This window comes from Aptenodytes forsteri, unplaced genomic scaffold (assembly GCF_000699145.1).
Source record: "Aptenodytes forsteri isolate BGI_AS27 unplaced genomic scaffold, ASM69914v1 Scaffold266, whole genome shotgun sequence".
NCBI lineage: Eukaryota > Metazoa > Chordata > Aves > Sphenisciformes > Spheniscidae > Aptenodytes > Aptenodytes forsteri.
The window spans coordinates 208,732-222,698 of record NW_008794109.1 but is presented as its reverse complement, the minus strand read 5'-3'; the positions used below and the strand labels follow the sequence as shown (position 1 = coordinate 222,698).

At 48.3% G+C, this 13,967-nt stretch overlaps 1 protein-coding gene across 2 annotated transcripts in view; it reads right to left on the bottom strand.

The window, feature by feature from the left end:
- Window positions 1-1,251: 1,251 nt before the first annotated feature.
- UBAP2 (ubiquitin associated protein 2) overlaps window positions 1,252-13,967 on the bottom strand; it is a 74,286-nt gene continuing 61,570 nt past the window's right edge. For both annotated transcript variants that reach the window (XM_009275143.2, XM_009275150.2), the window contains 8 exons: window positions 10,661-10,739; window positions 8,983-9,197; window positions 7,507-7,606; window positions 7,316-7,423; window positions 5,739-5,806; window positions 4,543-4,734; window positions 2,942-2,992; window positions 1,252-1,393 (listed from right to left, as the gene is read on the bottom strand). In XM_009275143.2, coding sequence (XP_009273418.1) covers window positions 1,349-1,393; window positions 2,942-2,992; window positions 4,543-4,734; window positions 5,739-5,806; window positions 7,316-7,423; window positions 7,507-7,606; window positions 8,983-9,197; window positions 10,661-10,739 — 858 coding nt within the window. In that variant the 3' untranslated portion in view covers window positions 1,252-1,348. The remainder of the gene's footprint in view (window positions 1,394-2,941; window positions 2,993-4,542; window positions 4,735-5,738; window positions 5,807-7,315; window positions 7,424-7,506; window positions 7,607-8,982; window positions 9,198-10,660; window positions 10,740-13,967) is intronic.

The following is a 13,967-nucleotide window of genomic DNA, read 5'->3' as shown; positions in this document are numbered from 1 at the left end:
TACAGAACACGATGCCAGAGGACACCAAAGCCAGAGACAGGAGGTCAAGGTGCTGCCTGCCCAGGATCCCATCCCCGCTGCAGGTGCCTGTGAACTCTCAGCAGCAAGGTGCACCCACCTTGGATCATGGTATTCGGCATCCCCTGCAGACCCATCCACTGCTCTTACCCTCCCAGCTGAGCTTTTGTTGCAGGAGCAGGTGGAAAGGGACAGGCTGTAAAAGCAAAACTGCTCCTGCAGCCTTTGAAAATGCAGACAAACACCAGTGATACGCTTAGATCTTTATTAGGTGGAGGAAGGGCTAAAAAGAAATGAAACTCCTAAAACATTCACCGCACTGGTGCAGGACAAGAAGGACCAGGAGTTGCCTCCAGGGTCTTTGTTTTAAAAAAAAAGTGGGGAGGGACAGGTGAAGTTTCCATCCAGTAGCTCTGGCTTTCCTGGGCAGGGTGGCTCAGGGCAAAAAGAGGTACAAGACACAGCTTATACTTTTATTTAAGAAACCGCTACATAGTTTTTGCCTCTAATGATGCAAAGGAGGTTCCAGGACACACTGAGCCATCCAAAGTCTCTTGCTAGGGAAACAAAAAAAAAACCAAAAAAAAAATCCCACAAACAAAAGAAAACCCCTTTTTTTTTAATTATTCAAAAATTGAAAAATAAAAAGGTGAGGCTGTAGCTCAGGGCCACAGTGACCAAACTGCCCACAAGAGTTCATCTTCCACAGCAAGAGGGAGGGGGGAGACGAAAGAAAGGGGAAGGCCCACAAAACATTTCTTTCTTTTTTTTTTTTTTCCTCTTTAAAGTAACAGCTATATTGGGGGCTGGGGGCAGAAATCAAACCAACAGAACACATCTTGATTCTTTTTTTGGGGGGGAAGGGGGGGGGGCAGGCCTCCTTATTTGCCTGAATTTAGAACTGCATTAAATAAATGGGCTCCAGCTCCAAAAAAAATGGCGCAGTTTGTCTTTGACAGAGTTACAAAGCCCACAGAGCTCAAAAAAAACAAGGAAGGATGCCCTGGTGCAGATGGGAAATGAATAATTAGTTTTCCTACAAAGAAAATAAAACAGGCTGCAAGATGCAGAAAACCACATTTAGGCTCTATTACATTTACAAATACATACATAAATATATTACATACAACAGCAACTCAAAGAGGAAGCGGGCGAGTCACACAGAGAATGGCTGGCTGGCTGCAGTTCTCCCCGCACAGACGTTTGGCTGAGCAGTTACTTCTTCTCCTAATAATTCCAGGAATGGGCTTCGGCTTTTTTTGTTTTTCTCTTCTCTTCTGTTTTTTCTCCTCCTCTCCTTTCATTCTCTCCCCCCTCCCCGGTTTCGGATTTAGTTTGTCCAGTATGGAGAAGTGCCATAGGCGGTTTTGGTTGCCTGAGACTTTTGCTGCATGGTGCTGGGTTGGTTGCGTTGGCCAGATCCACCCTAGAAATCGGAAAGGAATGAGACATGGGCATCAGCGCACCCAGGAAGATGAGCCCATCTGAACGTCACCAGAAGAGCTGCCGCCCCCGGGGACAGCCCTGACACCCACCAATGTAGTAATGCTCCCCCCTGAACAGATCTGTTTCTGCTCTGCAACATCTCCGCGTCTTGCAATCCAGGACAAACGGCCACAGAGACACCAAGCAGGAGCACGGGGATGCACCATCCCACCGCCCCCCACCCAAGACAGGTTCAAGCACAAGGAAGGAGAGGAGCAGGACTGGGGACAGCAAAGGAGCTCTCTCAAGGTGAACGGAGGTGGTGCACCAGCCAAGGATGTCACACATTCAGAGAGAGAAGTAATTTCCTATTTCTGGACTCTAAGGTAGAACACACTGTTTTTTCAGGGAAAGGAAACACATGGGCTGGTGAAACCAAATCAGAAATCGGAGCCAACATGCAACCTGCAAGGGGATGCTTGATTTTTCCCCCAGAGTTACAGTACAAGTGCTCTCATCTTGCTCTCCTGCTGCAGCCAGGGGACAGCAGTGCCTGCCTCGGCTTCACACCTCACAGCCCATCTCTCCACACCCCACATCAGGATGGCATCTTCACAGAATCACGGGCTGGCTGAGGCTGGCAGGGACCTCTCGAGGTATCTTGTTCAACCCCTCTGCTTGAGCAGGGTCACCTAGAGCCTGTTGCCCAGGACCACGTCTAGACAGCTCCAAGGATGGAGACTCCACAACCTCTCTGGGCAACCTCTGCCAGTGCTTGGTCACCATCCCAGTAAAAAAGTGTTTCCTGATGTTCAGAAGGAACCTCCTGTATCTCAGTTTGTGCCCATTGCCTCTGGTCCTGTCACTGGGCACCACTGGAAAAAGCCTGGCTCCATCCCCTTTACACCCTCCCTTCAGGTATTTATAGACATTGATAAGATCCCTCTTGAGCCTTCTCTTCTCTAGACTAAACAGTCCCAGCTCTCTCAGCCCTTCCTCACAGGAGAGATGATCCAGTCCCTTCATCATCCTTGTGACCCTTTGTTGAACTCTCCAGTGTGTCCATGTCTCTCTCATACTGGGGAGCCCAGAACTGGACACAGCACTCCAGCTGTGGCCTCACCAGTGCTGAGCAGAGGGGAAGGATCAGCTCCCTCGACCTGCTGGCAATACTTTGCCTAATGCAGCCCAGGATACCATTGGCCGCCTTTGCGGCAAGGGCATATTGCTGTCTCATGGCCAACTTGGCATCCACCAGGACCCCCAGGGCCTTTTCTGCCAAGCTGCTTTGGCCCCCAGCATATACTGGTGCGTGGGGTTGTTCCTCCCCAGGGGCAGGACTTTGCACTTCCCCTTGCTGAACTTCATGAGGTTCCCTCCCCAAGCTGGTCGATGGCATCGAGTCTGTCAGTCTGCCATCATTATTAAGGCCCTTTCCCAATGAGCAAAGCAAAAACCAGAAGGAAGCAAAAAGCCCTGAGACCCTAGTTTTGGTTGCCTGAGACTTTTGCTGCATGGTGCTGGGTTGGTTGCGTTGGCCAGATCCACCCTAGAAATCGGAAAGGAATGAGACATGGGCATCAGCGCACCCAGGAAGATGAGCCCATCTGAACGTCACCAGAAGAGCTGCCGCCCCCGGGGACAGCCCTGACACCCACCAATGTAGTAATGCTCCCCCCTGAACAGATCTGTTTCTGCTCTGCAACATCTCCGCGTCTTGCAATCCAGGACAAACGGCCACAGAGACACCAAGCAGGAGCACGGGGATGCACCATCCCACCGCCCCCCACCCAAGACAGGTTCAAGCACAAGGAAGGAGAGGAGCAGGACTGGGGACAGCAAAGGAGCTCTCTCAAGGTGAACGGAGGTGGTGCACCAGCCAAGGATGTCACACATTCAGAGAGAGAAGTAATTTCCTATTTCTGGACTCTAAGGTAGAACACACTGTTTTTTCAGGGAAAGGAAACACATGGGCTGGTGAAACCAAATCAGAAATCGGAGCCAACATGCAACCTGCAAGGGGATGCTTGATTTTTCCCCCAGAGTTACAGTACAAGTGCTCTCATCTTGCTCTCCTGCTGCAGCCAGGGGACAGCAGTGCCTGCCTCGGCTTCACACCTCACAGCCCATCTCTCCACACCCCACATCAGGATGGCGTCTTCACAGAATCACGGGCTGGCTGAGGCTGGCAGGGACCTCTCGAGGTATCTTGTTCAACCCCTCTGCTTGAGCAGGGTCACCTAGAGCCTGTTGCCCAGGACCACGTCTAGACAGCTCCAAGGATGGAGACTCCACAACCTCTCTGGGCAACCTCTGCCAGTGCTTGGTCACCATCCCAGTAAAAAAGTGTTTCCTGATGTTCAGAAGGAACCTCCTGTATTTCAGTTTGTGCCCATTGCCTCTGGTCCTGTCACTGGGCACCACTGGAAAAAGCCTGGCTCCATCCCCTTTACACCCTCCCTTCAGGTATTTATAGACATTGATAAGATCCCTCTTGAGCCTTCTCTTCTCTAGACTAAACAGTCCCAGCTCTCTCAGCCCTTCCTCACAGGAGAGATGATCCAGTCCCTTCATCATCCTTGTGACCCTTTGTTGAACTCTCCAGTGTGTCCATGTCTCTCTCATACTGGGGAGCCCAGAACTGGACACAGCACTCCAGCTGTGGCCTCACCAGTGCTGAGCAGAGGGGAAGGATCAGCTCCCTCGACCTGCTGGCAATACTTTGCCTAATGCAGCCCAGGATACCATTGGCCGCCTTTGCGGCAAGGGCATATTGCTGGCTCATGGCCAACTTGGCATCCACCAGGACCCCCAGGGCCTTTTCTGCCAAGCTGCTTTGGCCCCCAGCATATACTGGTGCGTGGGGTTGTTCCTCCCCAGGGGCAGGACTTTGCACTTCCCCTTGCTGAACTTCATGAGGTTCCCTCCCCAAGCTGGTCGATGGCATCGAGTCTGTCAGTCTGCCATCATTATTAAGGCCCTTTCCCAATGAGCAAAGCAAAAACCAGAAGGAAGCAAAAAGCCCTGAGACCCTGCTGGGATGCGGGTGGGAGCAATCTGCCCTCAGGCACGCTGTAGAGGCAGAAGGGGCCGACTCACCTGCCCATCTTGCTGAAGATGGTGATGCAGCATCTGGGAATGAGGCTGCTGATGCGCAGGCAGGATATGGAGAAATGGGGCTGGAGCATAACCCGGGGCAGCACCAGGGTTCAGGGGCCCAGTCGATCCAAGAGCAGAGGGCAGGCTGAAAGGAGGCGGCGTGCCAGCGTGGAATCCCTGCTTGTCAAATGTCTGCATGGGAGGCGAGGGGGACAGCATCAGAGACTGGTGCGAGCAGCCCCACAGTGGCCAGACAAGAACAAGAGCGGCCCAAACACATCACCTGAACCTTTCACCAACCCCGTGACCAAGCCAAGTCACATCGAATACCTGTGGGCACTTCACCACATGAGTTTCAGCTCCTGTTCTCACCCATATTTCTGCACTAATGCCTCCAACATTTTATTTTATTTTTATTTCCACAGCTACTGTGTTCCTTTTTTCCCTGACCTCTTTTTACTCAGTGGGACATGGGATGGCAGCAGCTGCCTGAAGTCAGTCCTTCACACATTGTGGAGCCTCAGGCTGGAATTACTCGACCTACCCAGGGCAGCCCAACAAAAACAAGAACTTGCAGTAAGATATTTCTTCCTGCGGCCAAAGCTTGACCCCTAATGCTAAGTGTCTGGCTGAAAGCTGGCTTCCTACCTGGAAGCATGGATCGATCACAGCCAGACACCGATTCCTCCAGCTGAGGGTGCAAGGAGAAGAAAACAGGAGCTGGACATAAGCCCACTGCACACCACAGCCTGTCAAAGCACGTTCTGCTTTCCCTGGGAAGCTGTACGCTGAGCAATGGCCATAGGAAAGCGTGGGATGGGGACCCTTGGGTGTTAGGGGTGGGCACTACTGACTGGTCTGTCTGGTGAAGAGCAAACGGCCTTTCAACTCACCTGCTTTGGGGGCTATTTTAACTAAAAACATTAGCACCATCACATTTCATTTGCACCCAAGACACAGCTCGCGTGGGGCAGCGTGTGGCAGCACAGAGCACTGTGCCTATGCCAGCAGCTGCCGTCAGGAGCTGACATGGGAGAAATGGTGGGACAGAGGGAGAGACTCCTCTCCAAGAAAAAACAGAGCCAGTGTAAGAAATGCCATGGCCTGCTGACCCTGAGAGCGATCAGCCTGGGAACAGGAGGGGAGCCACTGGCCTGGCCTCAGGCCATGAGGGAGGAGTGTCCGGCATTGCTTACCTGAGTCTTGTTATAGACTGAGCCACTGATATCAGGCACACCTGTGTTACTTGAGGTCACAGAAACACCTGGAAAACAAAAAAAAACACCCACAATGAGAAAGTCAACCACCACCCAGCATGAGCCCCATGCTTTGCTCCTGGCTCCTCCGGCGGCCTTGGTGGATGGACCTTTGTCTGCAACCGCTGCACCACACGCCCTGCTGCTGGCCAGCCCTGCAGGGTTCTCTGTGCTCTCAGACCCACGGCACCCCACATGGGAACAGAAGTAAGGGCTTGGTTCCTCGCTCCTGCTGCAAAGCGGGAAACCAGCCCACTGGGATAAATCACCCACATCCACGACCCAGCAGTTACCTCTTGGATTCAAATGCACTTCACCAGGCAGCAGCTGGCTGCACCGAACACTCATTAAGCTCACGAAAAGCCAGCTTTCCCCTAGGATTAGGGATGCATTTGGCTCTATCGCAGCATTCAAGAGCTTTCCAGTAGTGCGCTGAGTGATGAGACTTATCATCTGCTACACATTTGAGCCCTTGTCCTTTCACATCCTGCAGAAGGGTGAGGTCTGCAATGCTCCTCTGCCCTGAGAGAATTAATATCGCTGATTCAGGCTGGCTTCCACCTGGACCAGCTGGTGCCACAACAGGCTCAGCAACACTCACTTACCAACAAGGTGGCTCTCAAACCAGCCACTTATTCACAGTCTTATAAAGACTGGCTCTAATCATTTCACTTGGATCAGAATAAAACCAGCGGTTCCTTTGGCCAGTGAATCAGAGGACTGGACTCAGAGGGTGTGCACTGCTCTAAGGTTGTACCCTTCCTAGGACATTGCTCCTTTTTGGATTGCTCCTCCACAGAGGAGAGCGTGATCAGCTCTTGGCTGAAGACAGTCCAGTTGGTGTTTCAAATGCACAGCAAATGCTTGGTATTTGCTTAAGCCCAAGGATGAACTAGTTAGCGCTAAGCAGTTCAGTATACATTTCTCAGGTCTAACCAGCATGTGCAGAATAAAGCTTTCACATAAGCTGTATAAATTATTCAGCCTTTACAGTCCCAAAGGCAACATTTCCAGGCATGAAATGATGCAATGAGTTACAGGGTGTACAGACAGCAGCTGAAACAGCCCAGAGATGTGTGAACTGCCCTGCTCACCCCTAACACATGGCTATCTCAGGTGCCTACCAAGAAACTCAAAGTCTAGTCATCATTTGGCAGAGGACCATTTCAGCAGCAGCATCCAACTGCTTAGGCTTCAAAAACACGGCACTGCTGCAGGACCACTATTCTTCAGCAAAGAAAACTTTGGCAGAGGAATCAGCTCACCATTTCTCCCACGTATAATTGTGGACAAAGCTGTGCATCAGCCACACAACTCCTTATGCAAAGTTCAGCCATGAGGTTTAGAAGGAACACTTGGGCCATTAAAAAAGCATTTTGTATCCGGGAGATGGAGAAACAGCTTGGATTGCGACCCTGTTTAGAGCTGGCTGCTGTGTTGACTGTACAGCACTGGCAATACTGGGAGTTTGCCCTACTAAATCCCACTCAAGAGCAACCTCAAGTCTCATGTGTTACCTTTCCCAGGTCCAGTGCCAGCAGATTTGCTTTGTGCTTGAGATGACCCACTGTAGCCTCCTTTGCTGTAATCTCCAGCTGCCGTTCCCTGCGTTAAGTCATCATAGCCTGCCGGTGTGTACAAGACAAGGTGTTACAGTGTGCAAGCAGCTTTGCAGACACTCACGTGAAAAGCGCAGCGGTAAGCATACCTGCTCCATAGCCGTGCTGCCCATAGCCACTTGCTTGCTGGAAAGGAGTCGACGCGGTGTTCAGGTTGACCCCGTGCTGTTTAGCAGATGCTGGAGGTACCTGGACAAAGGAAGGGAACAAAAGGTGCTGTTAACCGGGCACACAAAACACAAGCTCCCTCTGCCATCTAGTGGGGAAGGCACTTTCCACCTCACGTGGGAAATACCTGGAGTTGGGAGCACTGGGATGGCACGGGACATGGCACTCACGCTTCCAGCAGTAACTTGCTGTAATGGATTTGTGCAAGCCCCAAGTTTTCTGCTAGAGCCGCCCCTCTGATTGCAGTGCAACCCTGTCTCAGAACAGGCTCCTATTTCATACGCTGTATGTAAACAGCAAATTCTTACCCACAAACCCAAGAAGGAGCAACCACAGTGCTCTCCCTCCAGAATCAAACGAAATATCAATTCCTGCCTGAGGCTGTTTCATAAAACACTGTCCTACAAGGCCCTAAAACAGACTCATCTACCCTTCTGCCTGGAGCATCACCTCTTCTCAGATAACCTTCTTCCTCCTGAGACTACCAGCACTGCTGTCTGACTTAATGGGGTCTGCTCCACCCTCGAAAGAATTTCCTAGGCACTCTCAGCTTGCTGACTCAGCTTTGGGTCTCCCCTTGACTCTCCAGAGACTGGTAAGGGCTTTCAGGAACACTGACTCCATGAGCTGTAGCTGTCTGCTATTTACAGTAACCTGCGCAGGAGTCCATGAGTTCTGGCCTTTTAAATTTCCTCTTTTCTTGGAGAAGGGACTGCAGCTATTTTCTCATGCTTGCACGTTTTCGGAGATCCCTTACAGACTGGGGAAGATGACTCTATTCCATTCTCATGAGACCCCACCTGAGTACTGGATCCAGCTCTGGGGTCCCCAGTATGAGAAAGACATGGACTTGTTAGAGCAGGTCCAGAGGAGGGCCACAAAAAATGATCCGAAAGCTGGAACACCTCTCCTATGAAGAAAGGCTGAGAGAGCTGGGGTTGTTCAGCCTGGAGAGGAGAAGGCTCTGGGAAGACCTTATTGCTGCCTATCAGTACTTAAAGGGGGCTTATAGAAAAGATGGAGAAAAACTTTTTACCAGGCCCTGTAGCGACAGGACAAAGGGCAACTGTTTTAAACTGAAAGGGGGTAGGTTTAGATTGGACATAAGGAAGACACTTTTTACGATGAGGGTGGTGAAACACTGGAACAGGTTGCCCAGAAAAGTTGTGGGTGCCCCATCATTGGAAGTGTTCAAGATCAGCCTGGATGGGGCTTTGAGCAGCCTGATCTAGTGAAAGATGTCCCTGCCCATGACAGGGGGGTTGGACTAGGTGATCTTTGAAGGTCCCTTCCAACCCAAACCATTCTATGATTCCAAGATGTAGAAGGTTTGGGCTGGAGAGAGCAAAACCAGAGAGGCACGAAGGGAGGGTTACAGTTCAGGCCGTCACACTTACAAACATGGTTGGCCCATACTGGAATGCACTGGGTACGCCGGGCACACCAGCGTAATAAGGTAATCCAGTGTAGCTGTACCCTGGGGGCAGGGTTGGGTTGAGGAAGGGCTGCTGAGTTGTATGGTGAGTCTGCGTCTGGTTCTGCTGCGGCTGGGCGAGTGTGGTAGCAGGAGCAGGGGAGGCAGAATCCCCACGGCCAAATTTTGTTACATCACCTGCGAAAGAAAGAACTGATCAGAAAAGCTATCAAAGCCACTCCAAGAGTGGACGACTCAAAGGATTCAAATCCTCTGAATACAAGTAGACAACTACAGAAGAGAGCACATCCTACACTTGAAAGCCTGCAGTTGTTCACGGGAAGCGCTCTCCCGGTCTCTGTTCCTGACGGCCACAAGGACATTGCCTGTTCGTGGCACAGAACTCTGTACCATGGCTAACCCATTGATAAAATGGAGATACCAATACTTACCTATCTCACACTGTCTGAGCAGATTCATTACTATCAGATCACTGCAATAAAACACGCTAAAAGCAGAAGTATGGTAAATAGCCAAAGAGCAAATGGTTGTTGGGTTAAAGTGTGACTCTCCTGGAGGTTAAACTGATTAGCTAAGCTTCATGGGCTGAAAGCAAGTTAGGATTTACAGGCAGTGATTGGCAAATTTTTGTCAATGTCTGTTTATTTGTCAGGCATGACTAGTTAGATGTCCGGTTCCTCACACCACCAAAGTTCTGGAGACAGTAGCTGAAGGCCAGGAAAGTAAGGCTTGCATCGCGGGCCACCTTATTGAAGAAGTAGGAAGGGAAATTCAGTTACTAACCCAAAAGCAGCCTCCCAAGAGAAGTGATTACGAAGCAGAAAACTCCCGAACACTTGCATTTTCTGGCAGCCTACAGAGCAGCATGTTCACTTGTTTTTAGGGAGATGACACACATCAATCACATCTATCTCATTCCCAATCAGTATTCCTTTATGTTGGTTACCAAGAAGTATGACAACACTTAATACCACCATTATAGGAATTGTAACGCCTATGGCTACAGTTTTAAGCTGTAATCAGATGGCAGTGGATGAAAACCACTGGCTGAAAATCCTGGATGGCATTAATGTCATCTTTGCACAATGATAACTGAAGAGCAAGAGCAGGAATAAAGAAGGGCTTCTCAGACCACATGCTTTTGAGAATGAAGTCCGTTAGATTTGGGGAGGGTGAAGGAGAGCCTGCTAGATGCAGCTCCTGTTGGGAACATACAAATGCTAAAATAGCAGTAACAAAGTATGAGGGGGGTCTATTCCAGTGCCAAAAAAGGAAAGCAAGCTAGTTGAATTTCAAGAAGGATGATTAAGCTATGGAATATTTTTCAAGCACCTGTATGTGCTCGGGAAGGGCACTAGATGACACTGCTGTTTACATTCGTAACAATCTTGCACTTATTCTCAAAGGCTATCCAACTTACTCCCAGAAGAAGTCACATATGAATTACTGACCAAAACCATGAAGAAACATCAATGTCAGGGTTGAGAGGGAGATGCTCGTTTTTGTTTGACTAGTTTGGACTGAAGAGTTTAATTGTTTACAGAAGGAAAAAATGATTGCTCTTTCAGCAACAGCAGGATGACCTGCATGTAGAAACCAGCACATCTCACTTACCACCCTCGTCTTTAAATAGCACTCACCTGAGTACGGGTTGTTAGCAAGGCTCCCATCTCTGCCTGTCAAGGTTGCAGGAGCAGGGAATGTAATTCCGTAGTAATCCTTGGAAAGAGACAGTATCATTTATTAATAGTTGAAACCGTAACAGAGCTGGACAGCTCTTATGAACCCTGTCCTATACACATAAGAAAATTTAAAAAGGAATAACTAAAGGAAGTTTGGGCAGAAGCTGACCTTATCGCTTAACAGCAGAGCTGAAGATTTACCTGGATCCTCAACCTCAAAATAAAGACATTTATAGACATTTTTAATATTCTATAGAAACAGTTCATCTCTTAGTAGTAAATTAAAGGCAACAACTAAACTCTTCCCCCTCCCAGCCCTCAGCTCTGAGCTTGCACCTTCCAGCGAAACTGCGCCTGGAAGAGCAACAGACCATCGGGGGCCAAAGACCTGGGGTCAGGCCAGGACCGTAAACATAACGTGGATGTAGTCTAAAGGTTTCACCCTTGTACCATGCCCTGTTTTCTAAAAGTGGAAATCTCAGCTAGGAAAACAGCACAAACATTAAAAAGAAAAAAAAAATGGAGAAAGAGTTACTACCAGATGACTGGAAAATTTACTTAAACTACGTTACAGGAGACCGCAGATCAGTAGTCTCCAAAGTGGGGTGTGCAAGAGAATCCATTGGGGCATGTGAAGATAATGTTTTTGATACCATTAATAAATAAAACTTTAAAAAACTAAAAATAGCATTTGTTTAACCTTTCTCTCATCCTTTTTTAATTCTTATTTTTGTGTATGTTGTATAACATACATATTAGTACAGTAGTGTATATATGTAATTTGGAAATAAAAATATATTGGGGGCGAGTGCTCACAAATTTTTTACTGATGGGGTGTGTGATCAAAACAGGTGGAGACTACTGCCTTAGATCATTCTTCTAGGTCCTCTACAGGAAGGTAAGACAGTCCTCACCCTAGAAAGCTTGCACTCCAAGATGACAGGACATGCCAGCAAAAACAAAGCAGCATTTTGTCTTCAGTTTGGATGAAAAAGATAAGTTTGCCCTTCCCTCTCTGGGTGAACTCCACATGTGGGGCTGGTACTCTACTAAGTGTTTTTCCTCCTAATTCTCATGGTTTACTCCTCACCACCTCCAACCCATCAAGAGCTAACGCTTTAACCACTAACGTATCCCTTTCCACACATTCTCCAACACTGGAAAAACACCCTCCTCCTTCATACCCCTCTCTGCAAATTCCCCATCACCTCAGATGCTTTCTCTGAGTTGACAGCACCTTCCACCTTGCCGCATTTCTGTGCATCGACCCCCTGTCTCCTACACCCAATCCTCCACCACTGAACATGAAAGAAGCCGGCAAAGATTTAGTATTGCAGGTGCTTTCTGTAACTTGAAACAGTGCCATGTTTCATCATCCTTTCCTTCCCAGGTAATTCCACCTTATCAACTCTGGCATGAATCACTTAACAAAACACAACCAAATTCATATTAAAAATCTTAGCAGGTTACTCAAAAGCAGTGCTCCCGTCTCCTTCTGAGGAAAATGCCACAAAAAGCCGATTGGGAGAAGAGATCTGAACAGGACTCTGTGGATATGAACTGGAACTGACACACTAGCATTTTCCCCTATATAAACTGGACAAAATATATCCAAATCCGCATGAGAGCGGGGTCTAAGGATTGCAATTATTCCCACTGCCCCTCAGGTGGGGGAAAACCACATCAGCACTGCATATCCCTATCCCACACACCTGTGCATACACATATTCAAAACAAAAAACCATTAGAAAATACAAGTGCAAGCCAGTTACCTTTGCACTTCATGCCCACCCATAGGAAAACACCAGAAGAGACACTCTGCTCTTCAAACACCACGGGTATTTCCTGACCTACAGAAGGCATGCAGGAGAAGGTGCCTAAAGTCAAAACTGAAGTATCAGGAATAGACTCAAAAAGTGAAACAGAAAAGGACTGGGAAATGGTAAGTGAGCTGATGTAACGGATTTAAGCTCCACCAAGCATCTCGCTAGGTACCACGCACACCAGCTAAGGCATTTGTAAGATCTCTGCTACACAGACAGGCTGCAACAGACTAAGAGAAAAGATAGCATATCCCAATGTAATACACACACACAAAAAATAAACACAGTGAGAATTTACAGCATCAACATACACTTTAATTAATTGAGTTAAATTAAAAAAGAACCACCTCCCAAACCTCAGGAGAAACCCCCGTTCTCGCCGTATCAGCCACCACCGTTGCCTCTCGCTGCTGGAAGCTTCCCCGGAAGCAGTGACGATTTGCACTTGGGACTCTGCCCACTTTCACTTTCTAGACGTAAGCGGACCGGCACGTCAAAGACAAATATTCCCATCCACTCCCGCCTCCCAAACACCTAATGTTGCCTAATTTCTACAACAAATTCAAAACACACTAAAAACCCCAAAATCTAGAGATCATTGCATGAACAGTTGATGAAAAATCCTTCACAACATCTATGCATTTATTTCTAAATATCAACACGCTAAGGACAAATAAGTCGAGGGGCAGTGACAGATGACCCCAAAAATATTCTGCAAGATATTTGCAGAGAGAAGAAAAACTCTTCCACCAGCAAAGCTGCAGATGCTATAGAAAAAAAGAAAAAAAAAAAAAAAAAACTGACAAAATAGGGGCAGTGACAGATGACCCCAAAAATATTCTGCAAGATATTTGCAGAGAGAAGAAAAACTCTTCCACCAGCAAAGCTGCAGATGCTATAGAAAAAAAAAAAAAAAAGACTGAGAAACTAAAAATATTTGTCAATAAGAAATAAAGGAAAACATACATTAACTCATATATACAAATAATATCAGAGCATGAAATAAGTAAAATAGATGATGGTAGGCAGAGAAAAATGAAAATAAAACCCAAGAAAGACAACTCACAAAATAGACAAAAAGGAAGCCCTAAAACTTATCCCCAGCACAGCTGCCCCAAAAGCCTCTGCCGTTGCACTTTCACATCCCCCGCTGAACTGTAACAGCACAGGAGCCGGGCTCCCCCCCGCACCCCGACAGCAGCCTGGGAAAGAAACAGCTCCCCTTCCCTAGAGCAGGGCCACCTACCGCTCACACTTTGACAAGCACAACAAAAGCCCTCAGGAGAAAGTAAATGGAAAGCAAAACTGAGAATGGGAACAGGGAAATTCTGTCTAGATGATGATGAAAGGAAATTCGCTGCAACCAGAAAGCGAGGAAGGCAAAGCCGCCGCACCACATAAAGCCGGCCACCCGGCAGCACCCCAAGCACAGAGCCCACCCG